The following is a 14,326-nucleotide window of genomic DNA, read 5'->3' on the forward strand; positions in this document are numbered from 1 at the left end:
TCAAGCCTGAGCGTTCTCATTTGACTATTAGCATAATGAAGAAACAATCGCATCAGCTAGGACAGACATACACGGCAACACTCATCCATAAAATTTTATCATTTTTCAACAAAAATAAGACTGTGAACTCACCTCACAAATACGGGTCTAATAACAGCAACAATAACTCCATCAGTCACACAGCTGTATAATCTATGGTAATACTATAAACTTTCTACAAAAATATTTAATGCCTTTCTTAAATGATTAAGCCACTTACGGATCATTGTAACCATTCTACGACTTCACATTGGGTTGCCTTCAACCAGATTCCATTAATTTTGATCTTGTACCTCAAGACCATAATTTTAGCCATAGACTTTCCTATCATTTACGTAAATAAGGACAGTTTGACTATTTTAAATATGTTTAAAGATTTCTATGTAAGATTGCACTGACATTACTCATTTCTCTCATACATATTTGTAAACGTGTTTTAATTATGTAACTTGTCATTTAGGAACGTACAAGTTTCCTCATTTTTAAAACACATACTGTATATTTCTTTATGTAACACTTTGACTAGAGTAATCAGGATCCTGATCTTGATCTTTTAGGCATGAGATTACGGCTGATGGTGCCCATACAATGGGCAAACATGTCCCGTTAAATTAGAATGACAAGATGTAAATCTTAATTTTTAAGAACCCAATGTGTATTCAATAGGTGGATCTCAATAAACTGTTGAATCATTGTTGAATTAATGTACATTTCAATACGGACCAGTCATGAGATTTGTAACATGTAACATACCGCTTAGTCAAGCAGCTAGTCTCCTTTCTCCCAAGTCTTCCCAGCCCAAACTTTGCAACATTTTCGTAACTCTACCCTTTTGTTGGAAATCACCCAGAACAAATAGAGCTGCTTTTGTTTGGATTTTTTTCCAGTTCTCAATTTGAGTAATGCAGGTGATTACCCCAGTGAAGATCTTTCTTTATATTAACACCTAGGTACTTACAATGATTATAGGTTATAAACTTCATTGTTCTGATCCGTATTGGATTTTTTAAAATTCTAATCCTTAAAAGAGGGACTGAATGGGTGACTATATTTCTAGAAAATAGATCTCGGAGAATTAGAGTAGGCGAAGCTTTATCTGACTCCGTAATAATTAAGAGGGGAATTCCTCAAGGAAGTAGTATTGGACCTTTATATTTTTTATATATATAAATGCTATGAGTAAAGAAGTGTAATACGACTTACTACACAGCTGTATATATGCAAGTTCCTGCCATCTAGCGTTGACGTAACAAAATAATATTTGGAGGATAGATGAAGAACATATTGAGGATTATTAAAATGCATTCGCCAGAAAAACAACTTAAGTCGTTACAATACAATTACAATATAATAATTATATTGTACTTACAATGATTCCCATAAGGAGCTTTCATCCCATCAATGCAGTAATTAAAACTGAGAGGGCTTTTCCTATTTATGAAACCCACAACCTGACTTTTAAACCCGTTTATCATCATACCATTGCGTACAGTCTATTTCACAACAATATCGAGGTCATTTTGCAGTTGCTCACAATCTTGTAACTTATTTATTACTCTATACAGAATAACACCATCTGCAAAAAGCCTTATCTCAGATAAAAAAAAAAAACAGACTAGTGAAGAAACTGTTTCTAAGGAAATATGTAATACAGTAATAGGAAGGTCCGGGGGGGATGCAATGGAATGGACTGCTTCGAAGCTAAATAAGGAGGGGTTAAATTATGATATAGTAATTCACTAAATATTTTTACAATTCATTTCTAGGGGAAAAAAGGTAGGGGGGTGTGTGTCATGAGCATGAGAAATATAATTCTGCATGGGAGAGCAGACATCAACTATGAAGGCTGTCATGAATGAGCTAAAAGAGACACTAATGAAAAGATTACTCGTGCAAAGAAAAAATAACATTTTAAATTTGTGACACGTAGGTCTTTTTAACCTCCAAAGAATCGTATATTTATTGGAGCAAAACACTAACTGGAGTTGAGAATGCAAGAATTTTGAAGGGACCTATCCAATAACAACAATCTGATTTTCAGCAGAACTTTGTGGATGGTTTTTTAACAATACTATATCATAAACTTCAAATTTAGAAGGATGGTGCTTACGATTGTAATCCTGTTGAACCTCCCTGGCATCCAATTATAGGCCTGATTGGGCAGGAAGTGTAACAACGAAGGTAAATCCCAATTCAAGCAAGGGAAGTATGACAATGACTTCCTAAGGAAGACCCCTCCAAGGACACAGTAGGTTGCCGACATAACAAGCCTTTGGGGAAGCTCTTTTCATAACAACAAAAATAAACTGAATTCAAGAGACTCATTTTCATAAAACTAAATCAAACGACAATACTCACCTTGGGAAAGGGTAGCTGAAGGGAACAGTTTTTTTATTTAAAAAAACAATGAAACATAAACAAGAAAAAATTACGAGGGTTGGAACTTAAACAGTAGCAACACTGCTGTAGAGACGCTATGCAACAGCATCTAATATTGTCGCTGATAGCACACGTTGGTTGCATACCTACCTTACCTCAGGGCAAATGGACTCGCCCTTCCCACATGACCTGCATGCGCACAAGCGAGAGAAACACAGTCACGTGTGAGCTAGCGGTCTAACGTGACGTTTTCCAAATGGGAACAACGGAGTTGGATTAGGTTTGAATGTGTCGGAGGTCATACAGCATGACGGTGTCATCAAGGTCTTCAAGAGGCTTGCGGGGAATCTGCATTGCCTTACAGAGCAGTGGCACGTGGGGTAAAAGCCTCAGCGATGGTCGGCAAATTGTGGCAGACATTCATCAGGCAGATCGTCCTACGAGTGAAGAAGAAGTAGTGCATGCTCTTGCCGCGTTACTGGACAGTGATCGAGACCAGACGATTCGTGAACATTCGCTTCAGAACTGTTGTAGAGATTCGACAGGCAGTAGACCGCTCCATTCGCACCATCAACAGAACAGGCTCTGCTAAAGGTATACTACGACTTCCACATCCCTGGCAACAGGTTATACACAACGCTGGTGACTACATTGAAGGACAGTAAAGGTTGCTAACATGTAACTCTTTTGTATCTGTTGTAAATAAATAGTTGCCACTATTTAAGTCCCAACCTTCGTATTTTTCAAAAACATTTTTAATGATAAACAACTAGGAACCCCACTGTCGGCAGCCCTGAAAATGGTTTTCCATGGTTTTCCATGGTTTCCCATTTTCACACCAGGCAAATGCTGGGGCTGTACCATAATTAAGGGCATGGTCGCTTCCTTCCCATTCCTAGCCCTTCCTTGTCCCATCGTCGCCATAAGACCTATCTGTGTCGGTGCGACGTAAAGCAACTAGCAAAAAAAACAACTGGGAAACATAGTGGACATACACATCACAGTGAGCAAAAGTGCTGGATACCAAAAAAGTTTTTTACCTGTTCAAGTGAATAGAAATTGTTTTAAATTAGGTTAGAACATGAGTAGATCCATTTCATTGCCCCACTCAACCCTCCTCACAGGTTTTAATTATTTTTATCTTTTTAAGCGTAACAAGGTACTTTTTAAGATGTTTTTGAGAAGAAAAATTCTTTGTAATTTCACATACGCAATGTAAAGTAGCTAAGATGTTCCCAAGGAACGAAACATGTACTATAAATAATTAATTTGCTTAAAGCAAATGTATAGTATCAAACAGGTGGAAATTTACTTTTATTGATTTACTGTAGACCCGCCAGTGGTCGATATATGAGCAAAATGCTCACGGTCATTGAAAATCATCTGCTCTTTTATACAGCATGTAGTTTTGAACTTGAGCCCTGTTGTACCTTCGCACTGCAGTTTTGAGAGAAGGATGAATGCATTGAAACGCACATCTGTAACCTTGAGAAGGGACAGGGAGGGAGGAATATTATCAGCATCCGTCAACGGTGAGCATTTTGCTTCACGCGCGACCAGTCACATTGGCGTTAATTTCTGTGTGTGTTATTGTTTTGCTATTGTTGTACACTACTGCTCATTAATTTCAATACACCCTTGTATTTCAGATTTACAACACAAATCAGACGTTATTTCTCACAAAAGATAATTATATTAACTTTTACATACTGTATATAATATAATCAGAATCATTATATTTTACTTTCATCAAAGTATCCTCCTTTGGATTTAATGACAGCCTCACAAACTCGAGGCATGCGGTCAATCAGTTTTTGTAGGTATCGTGAATATGATTCCACACATCCTTAAAAATATTCCAGAGATGTTCCTTGCTGGATATATTAACTTCTTTATACGTCTCTCCACTTCATCCCAGACCATTTCAATGGGATTACAATCGGGGCTTTGGGGCGGCCATACCATATCTTTCAGTACTTTCAGTTTTTCCTTTGATGCAGTGTAGTTTGTACAGTATGCCGACCGATGTTTTGGGTCATTATCCTGTTGTAAGTTGAACCCTTTCCCTATTAAGCGCAATCCACTTGGTATTGCATGATACTGAAGTATGCGGTGGTTCTGCTTCTGATCCATACATTCTTCTATTTTCACAATGTCGCCAACTCTATCTCCGACAAAACATCCCCAAACCATAATAGAACCTCCACCGTGTTTAACTGTAGGTAGAACACACTGCTGGGATACCCTTTCCCCTACAAATCGGCGAACAAATATTCTCCTTCTGGTTCCAAAAATCTCGTACTTCGATTCATCGGTGAATAACACCTTCGTCCACTCTTCCAATGTCCAATTACGATGTTTTCTAGCCCATTCAAGTCTCTTCTCTTAGAAGGGGTTTTCTTGCTGTGACACATCCTTTCAAGCAGGTTTCAATCAGTCTCCTTTGTACTGTTGCAACAGATATTGTTGTCGTGTTCATTTCTACCAATTCTGCACAAATTTGGGGGTGCTTTTTTGAATCTGTTTCTCTTACTGGTAATTCTGGTATATATATATATATATATATATATATATCATCGCTTTTAGTTGTTTTGCGAGGTCGTCCTGGTCGTGGTTATGTCCTTATTGCTACCTGTTGTCTTCTGGCGGTGTAGGGTGTATTGCACTCCCCCTATAGACACACTACACTGTTTCACAATTTAGCGAATAGATAAACCTGCTTGGCTAAGTGCTACAATTGCAGCACATTTTTCTATGGATATCTCCACTCGTGGAGCCATACTAGCGATGTGCACACTTCAACTGTCACGAAGGAACTGACATGCAGGAACCACATGTTATGTATTGTTGCAATGCTTGCCGTTCACTGCAGATATCACATCACTACAGGGAACAACACAGGTGCACCAAATGCGGCGTCCGTCAGCAAATAGGTAAACAAACATATTCGATAGGTACATAACGTTTATGTACACAACATTATTTGTTAGATACTATTGAATCTTGATGGCCACAAACAAAAAGCATGACGTGTACAACTGTTGTACTATTCCTTTGCTTCCTCAACCATACCCACGGTATTAGACCTTATCTACAGAGAACTAGATCTCAGTTATTGGGTGTATTGAAATTAATGAGCGGTAGTGTATGTTGTTCCATAGTTGAAACAGTTCTTTGCAACTTATTGTATTAATGTGTTGTGTAATTAGTGCATGACGATGGCATCAAGTCATGACATTTTAGCTTGGTTTGATGAAATTCCTAGTGATCAAGTTGAGGGCAAAAACAGCGACTCGGACTATGAAAGTCAACACAGTGAACATAATACAGATACTGAAGATTCCGAGCCAGAAGAACGTGCTGATGGAACCGTACTTGGAGATCAATCTCTAGCTGGCAACAATGTATGTTGGAGGTAAATAAGAATTTCATATTTAGTGACAATGTTTATATAGGGAAAGATAAGATGACAAAGTGGCGCAGACAAACACCAAGAAGGAATCCACGCTCACACACTTGTGCTGAAAATGTAGGGTGTCATCCTCCCTGTGTAAAGGGCATTACCAAAGATGCACACACTATTTTAGAATGTTAGGAATTGTTTTTTCCAGATACAGTTATAATAATTTGAGATTTATTATTATTTGTAAATTTTTGTGTAATTTTTAGTGTTCTTTCTAACCATTTGAGATTCATTCTTATGTTCACTTAATGTGTTAATACATTTACGCTTGAAATCGGTTGGTATTTATTATGTAAACACGTCATATCATACCATGAGCATTTTGTTCAGTGTACGACCACTTGCGCGTTACTTTCGTCCTAGCGACCACTGGCGAGTTTACCTCAGATTGAGAAATTTTAAGGTTGGGAGAAATGTTTTGAAGTGATTGAAAGAAGGATAAATTAATGATGTGATAGCTCCTGAATATAACAAGGCAAAAAGTAAAAAAGGAATATTATTAAGTACCGGTAATAATATGTGTGACATTTTTGGTAGTGAAAAAAAAAGTGAAGTTCCTGTCTAAGGTCATTAGGCCTAATATCTCGAGAAAAGGGAAATTTTGAGATTTTAGACACAAGAAAATATTGGTTGAAAAATATTATTATTTTTATTATTATTATTATTATTATTATTATTATTATTATCAACATCAGATAGTGGAGGCAGATTTACATCCTGAATTTGCCTACTGTCTAACAACATGGGTTATATGCGTTTCCCTGACTGGGAGTTGCACAATGTTTAGCGATGTGACCGTTCCCATCGAAAACATATAACTGACTATTAGCAATTGGTAGAATAGGCCTACAAATTAAAGAAGCATTTGAAGACAAATTTACTGAAAGCTCAGTAGGTTGAGGTACATGAGCATAATAAGAAGTATCATCTTGAGAGTTTGTCATGAGTCCAGGGTATATTGTAGAGGTGAATTATCGAAGTAGGTGGAACATTTGCATTGATCAATTGACAAAAGGATAGAGCAGCATAAAACTGTACAATAGATAAGCATTCTTGTTGATTATGAACAATGTTCAACACCACTGAATGTAGTAATAGCAACTAAATAATCGTTTGTAGGTTTATCAGGATGTTCATGTCATCGAACAAACTGTAGGCTTAATTTATGACCTACCTGATATGGTAGGGGAAATAATTATGGATCACAGTACAAAACTGCATCCAGTCCTGGAAATACATTGTTTTCAAGCCAAAAATTAGGTAAATGGCCCATAGTCATAGAAGACAATAAACCAATCAACTGAGGAAAAGGGGCCAGATTTTCTTTTAAAAATTTGCATACAGAAAATAATTGGAAGGTTAAATTTCGTGGATTAGTATTTACTCATTTTGGAACTCGCATTGTTTGATTATCTGAACATTAAGTGCATTATGTAACTGGTTGGGTTGGGGTGAAAATTACATGGATTAAGTTTGAAGGGGTGAGAGCTTATAGAAATTTAGGCAGCTGAGTGTATAGATGTTGAAGTTATCAGGATAAAGGGATGGTGGAGTATAGGTAGGGGGATTTTGAGACAGAGTTGTTCTCTCTGTAAATGAAATCAAATTGGCACAAGGCAGGTTTGGGAATGGTATATGGCAAGGGGCTATCGAAGGAAAATTTTTCCCGAGAAATTTTTCACCAGAATCATGCAAAGAAACATTATCGGGAAAATAGGCCATTTCAATAAATCAAAGGGATAAGCAAAACTTTAAGAAAATAATAAGTGACAACAACAATAATAGTTAAGTTGGTAAGAATAAAAAGAAATTTGAAATGTAATAGCAATAAAGTCCCTTGTAGCGATGCAAGGCGTGTACAAGATGGATTGTTAGACAACAGTAGACCAATTAGAAAGCTCCACTGTTCTTTCTTCAAATCCAGTCACTAAATTTTTGACATGTATTCCATTAAGAAAGTGTGTTCAGCAGTCACAAACGAAAAGGAAGCATGAGGATATAAATTGGAAGTGAAGCAAGTCTCACACCAATGGAAAACTAAGTTCCTTGGACGTGTTGCAAACAAATGTGTCTTTTGCTCACCATTTGGGAAGTCCAAAGTTGAATTCCCAGATGCTCAGGGAAAAGGGACGCATATGAGTAACACTGGACTGGACCCTCCAACAACACCAAAGACGAAAGTGGACTATATGGACTGGATGGTTATTCGGATTATACAGTAATATTCACGGAACATACTGGAACATAGCTGAGTCTTCTGGACGAAGCAGGTGACATAGGTGAAAGGTAAGTAGCCAGACAGCAGATCGGTGTGTGTTTGAGGACGGTGAGCACTGGTTGATCCAGGGAGTGATGAGGTTGCAGCCGGCCAAATGCAGCGTCGAAAGTTCATGAAGTACAATTTGCAATCGTTATGCAGTGAAGATGTTACAGTTCTAAACTAATATTTGGAGGAGTGGTCATAGTAAAAACTTTTATCGAGCTGGTTGAGTCATCATACAGAGAATGAGAGGAAAACTAACAGGAACACACAGTAAACACAATGAAAGGTCAATGTGGGAAGAGGGAATATCAGAACAAGGAGGAGTTTACAAACATAAAAGCACAAAAGGACAATCTCCTTATCTTTATACACTGCCATCATCACATAAATAGGTTCTCTTGTCATCAACCTCAGTTCTTATATATCCATTTCTTCTTGGCCCCTAACAAGCTCATTTCTGCTCCCAGCTTCATCAGAAAAATGGGCTTCAATGTTCATTGAGGGACTATCTTGACCAGGTCTTCATTCTTGATGTGAGAAGTGCAGGATAAAATGATGGCAGGATAAATTTAAGAAACGGAAGAGATGTAAGTCAAAGATAATATAGGTGGTAAAAGACTAGAAACACAGGACAAACACAGAAAGAGAAATAGGATCCTGATGGGTCAATATAAGCAATGGAATGTAACAAACATGTGACAAAGAAATTTTTATTTTTTGCTGCTTGTTTGTCACACTAGGATAGGAAAGGTAGGGTCTGTGACCTTACTTAAGGTACTGCCCCACAATTTGCCTGGTGTGAAGATGGGAAACCATGGAAAACCATCTTCAGGTCTACCGACGGTGGGATTCGGACCCACTATCTCCCAAATGCAAGTTCACAACTGCACGACCCTAACCATACGGCCTACTCACTTGGTCATATATATAGAATGAGAGGAACGTGTTTAGGAACACATTATCAACAAACCAACCCCCATGGCACCACAGCCTTTGAAGGGCCTTGGCCTGCCAAGCGACCACTGCTCAGCCTGAAGGCCTGCAGATTACGAGGTGTCGTGTGGTCAACACGATGAATCCTCTCGGCTGTTATTCTTGGCTTTGTAGACTGGGGCCGCTATCTCACCGTCAGATAGCTCCTCGATTCTAATCACGTAGGCCGAGTGGACCTCGAACCAGCCCTCAGGTCCAGGTAAAAGTCCCTGACCTGTCCAGGAATCGAACCTGCGGCCTCCAGGTAAGAGGCAAGTACGCTACCCCTACACGACAGGGCCGGCAGGAACGCATTATAGGATAAACATAATGACAGGTCAGTGTGAGTAGGGGGAACATCATAAAGAGGAGATGAGAACAAATATGAAACCACAAAAGGATAATCTCCACAACTTTATTCACTGTTCTCATATAGACGAGCTCTCTCCTTATCAGTCCTAGTTATTTTACAGCAATTAGTTATGTCTTACGGGTTCTGTACTATACCAAAGCTGTGCACGACACAATGGTTAACAATGATCAAAAATATCTCTGTGTTGGATAACATGTGACACTGAATACACATCATCTGACCGTTTGAAGAGGGATGGATAAATGAATGAATGAATGAAAGAATGCTATTTCCCTGCATAAATTGTCATTGTAAGTTTTTATTTGACACTGGATTTCTTGTCAAATCATTAAAATTGTAATTAATTACAATTTCTTGTGTTCTTTGCAGGTAAACTTCACATACCAGTTCTTAAGAAAGAAGTTTTTCATCTTTTCTCAGTTTATGTATGATGAGCACATCAAATCACGATTGATCAAAGATTTGAGGTATTTCCGTGAGAATAAAGCTCAACTTGAACAGAAGTACTCATATGACCGAGCAGATAAATTCAACAAAGGGATTCGTAAGCTTGGTCTTACTCCAGACGGACAGAGCTTTTTGGACCAATTCCGTATGCTCATCAGTCATATTGGTAAATTTTGCTTTTCTTTGGTTTTATTTCAGTTATTAAAGGAAGGAGAGGTAACTTTATGCATAGCTATTTGTGATCATTGAAAATAGTATGTTAGTGTTTGTGAGGCTTATCCAGAATGTAAATTATGATTGGCTATTAAAAAGAATGAAGAGACCTGTATTTGAACTCCTGTCATAAGCGGATATCAGTCAGCCTTTGTATTTGCTTATATGGACAATGCTGAAATATTCCTTACTTGTGTATGAAGTAAGTTTTTATTGTATAAAGAAAATTGTTTTATTTATCAAAATATTCTTTCTTCTCAACTGTGACTGCAATCATAGTTGATCTTACTTTTATTGTTGCCTTCATAGAATTGTGCTTGCTTGGAGATGAAGTTGTGACAATGAGTTTTTGTCAAGATTGATACTGACAAATGATTTTTTAAATCAAAGAATTCTCATATCAAAACAATTTGAAGTCTGAAGGTGCTATGACCTTTCACCATAGTAATTCTTATAAGTGTTACAAGACATTGAAGTAAATAATGTGGAACTTTTTCTGAGTGATTAAAGGCAAAGAGACCTTACATTGCCTTGATTAAACGCAACTCTCTTTTTCTTCATTAGTTCTTTAATACTCTACTTACTGCCTTGGCATAATTTCACTAACTGGCCGTAATATACTCATTGGACCCCCTGTGGGTCGGGGATGCAGACAAAGAATACACCCACGGTATCCCCTGCCTGCCGTAACCAAGTGATGATTGAATTAGAACCATGAGACTACTTGTAATTCGTACCATCACGCAGGGAACAACATGGGTGGCCTTTACTTGTGAGTAGTACCATTATGTTAGGTACACAATAGGTTTGTGATTAGTAGCAACAGAGTGTGAATCAGGGTGGGATTTACAGTACCTGTGATTAGTACATCTACATGCGTAACACCACAGGCTTATGTTGCCTGTGATTAGTACCACTATATGAGCGACACCATGGGTCTGCGTTGCCTATGATTAGTACCCACTATGTGAGGAACACCATGGGATAGTAAGAGTCCCTGTGATTAGTACACCTATGTGAGGAACACCATAGGTTTGCGTTGCCTCTTAGTGGCGCCACGATGTGAGAAACACCATAGGTCTCCATTACGTGCATGTATTACATTACCTGTGAGTAGTACCATAATATGTGGAATAACGCAAGTCTATGCTACTTTTGATTAATACCGCAAAATGACAAATACCATAGTTCTGCTTTACTAGGGATAAGTACCATTATGAGGGGCTGATGACCTGGATTTTAGACCCCTTCAGACAACAAGCATCATCGATTCAGGATTGTGCTTTAGAACAAGTCCCTTGGTCAGTAATACTACTGTTTTACGATAGTTTCTGGGAATGTGGGGTATTGCGGGTCGGATCCACTGACTATTTTAAATTCATATTCACCCATTCCTTCTTCGTCATCACGTTTTGAATTCTGGTCCGTGCATGATTTTGGACTTTTAAACTGTCATTACATTTAATCTCCTTTCGTACCATTAGGGGCCGATGACGTAGATGTTAGGCCCCTTTAAATCAGTCAATCAATCAATACTGATCTGCATTTAGTACAGTCTTCCAGGTGGCAGATTCCCTGTCTCTTGTTTTCCTGGCCTTTTCTTAAATGGTTTCAAAGAAATTGGATATTTATTGAACATCTCCCTTGGTAAGTTATTCCAATCCCTAACTCCCCTTCCTATTAAAGATTATTTGCCCCAATTTGTCCTCTTGAATTCCAACTTTATCTTCATATTGTAATCTATCCTACTTTTAAAAACACCACTCATATTTATTTGTCTACTAATGTCATTCCACGCCATCTCTCCTCTGAGAGCTCGAAACATACCACTTAGACGAGCAGCTAGTCTTCTTTCTCCCAAGTCTACCCAGCCCAAACTTTGCAATATTTTTGTAACGCTACTCTTTTGTCGGAAAACACCCAGAACAAATTGAGCTGCTTTTCTTTAGACTTTTTCCAGTTCTTGAATCAAGTAATCCTGGTGAGGCTCCCATACACTGGAACCATACTCTAGTTGGGGTCTTACCAGAGACTTATATGCCTTCTCCTTTACATCCTTACTACAACCTCTAAACACCGTCATTACCATGTGCAGAGATCTATACCCTTTATTTACAGTCCCATTTATGTGATTACCCCAATGAAGATCTTTCCTTATATTAACACCTAGATACTTACAGCGATCTCTCACCCCATCAACGCAGTAATTAAAACTGAGAGGACTTTTCCTATTTGTGAAACTCACAACCTGACTTTTAACCCCGTTCATCATCATACCTGTTGTCCATCTCACAACTATCGAGGTCATTTTGCAGTTGCTAGTAATCTTGCAACTTATTTATTACTCTATACAGAATAACATCATCTGCAAAAAGCCTTCTCTGATTCCACTTCTGTATACATTTCATTTATATACAATGAAGAAAATGGAAATTGCAACACCTAGAAGGAGTGGTGCTACATTGCTGCAATTGAACATGCAGGACGAGTGTTTGGTTGTGATTCGATGATTACACTTTCAGGTCCCTCTGACCGCAAGATAGGGGCAACAATCAATACAGGATGTGCCCAACATGAGCTGCAATACATTGATGAATTTGTCTAGGCATGGGGTCAATAAGGCCCTGGATCGCTTCCTGAGGAATTGTGGCCCATGCTTGCTGCACTGTACGGATCAGTTTTTCCAGAGTAGTGGGTGGCTGAGGACGGTTTGCCAGTTGTCGACCCATCATGTCCCACACATGCTCAATAGGACTGAGGTCCGAGGATCTGGCGGGCCATTCTAAGGTTGTGATGTCGTGGAGAGCTTCTCTGGAGATGTGTGCAGTGTGAACCCGGGCATTGTCCTGCTGAAACATCCCATTAGCAATGTTCGCCATCAGAGGGACAACCACTGGATTGATTACCCTATCAACGTACTGTCGAGCAGTCATAGTGCCCTCAACAAGCACCAGTTGTGATTTCACATTAAAGCCAATAGCTCCCCAGACCACAACGCTTGGTGTTGGCACTGTGTGCCTTTCGACAATAAGATCTGGGCGGCCCCTCTCCCCGGTACATTGGCACACACGATTCCGGTGATCATTGCGGGCAAGACAGAAGCTTGATTCATCACTAAAGACGACCCTATGCCATTCGTCGACTCACGTTGATCTTTCTCGACACCAGGCCAGCCTTACAAGTTGCCGTTGTGGGGTCAACGGAACACCTTTTGCAGGGACACGGGCTCGTAAGCCAGCTGCATGCAGGCGATTACCAACTGTTTGTTGTGTAACGTGGGGTGCCACATCTGCTCGAATTTGCGCTGCTGTTGCATAGGGTTCCATCTGGGCTATCCGAATGATGCAGCGATCCTCTCTCACAGTTGTCTGTCGCGCTGGGTCGGTGCCAGGTCTACGAGTGTGGGTGCCTTCATTTGACCACTGCTGCCATACACGTTGTACTGTAGATGCCTGTTGGCCAACACATGCAGCGACTGTCCTGAGCAATAATCCAACCTCACACAACCCAATTATCCGAGCCCTCTCATACGGCGACAGTTGTTGATAGCGTGCTCTTCTCTGTCGTCGAGGCAAACTTTGATCGTTTACATACCTACATTGCATCGTTCCATATCTTGAAAATCAACACAAACGACCAATGCCTTCATGGTGTTGCAATTTCCATTTTCTTAAGTGTATATAAGAAAAAATAAACGTCCAATAATACTGCCTTGAGAAATTCTCTTAATTATTACAGGGTCAGATAAAGCTTTACCTACTCTAATTCTCTGAGATCTGTTTTCTAGAAATATAGCAACCCATTCAGTCACTCTTTTGTCTAGTCCTTTTGCACTCATTTTTGCCAGTTGTCTCCCATGATCCACCCTATCAAATGCTGTAGACAGGTCAATCGCGAAACAGTCCATTTGACCTCCTGAAACCAAGATATCTGCTATATCTTGCTGGAATCCTACAAGTTGAGCTTCAGTGAAATAACCTTTCCTAAAGCCGAACTTCTATCAAACTGGTTATTAATTTTGCAAACATGTCTAATATAATCAGAAAGAATGATTTCCCAAAGCTTACATGTAATGCATGTCAAACTTACTAACCTGTAATTTAACCAGTCAGTGCATATGATTCGAAAAATCGGATCTTGGTATTTCAGGCTTTAAATTTAATAATTATGTTTTTTT

At 39.0% G+C, this 14,326-nt stretch overlaps 1 protein-coding gene across 3 annotated transcripts in view; it reads left to right on the top strand.

Annotated features, from left to right (window-relative positions):
• The window catches only part of SWIP (strumpellin and WASH-interacting protein), a 412,754-nt gene that overhangs the window by 196,152 nt on the left and 202,276 nt on the right, over positions 1–14,326 (top strand). For all 3 annotated transcript variants that reach the window (XM_067141154.2, XM_067141155.2, XM_067141156.2), the window contains one exon: positions 9,859–10,102. In XM_067141154.2, coding sequence (XP_066997255.2) covers positions 9,859–10,102 — 244 coding nt within the window. The remainder of the gene's footprint in view (positions 1–9,858; positions 10,103–14,326) is intronic.

Source organism: Anabrus simplex, chromosome 2, assembly GCF_040414725.1.
Source record: "Anabrus simplex isolate iqAnaSimp1 chromosome 2, ASM4041472v1, whole genome shotgun sequence".
NCBI classification, from domain to species: domain Eukaryota; kingdom Metazoa; phylum Arthropoda; class Insecta; order Orthoptera; family Tettigoniidae; genus Anabrus; species Anabrus simplex.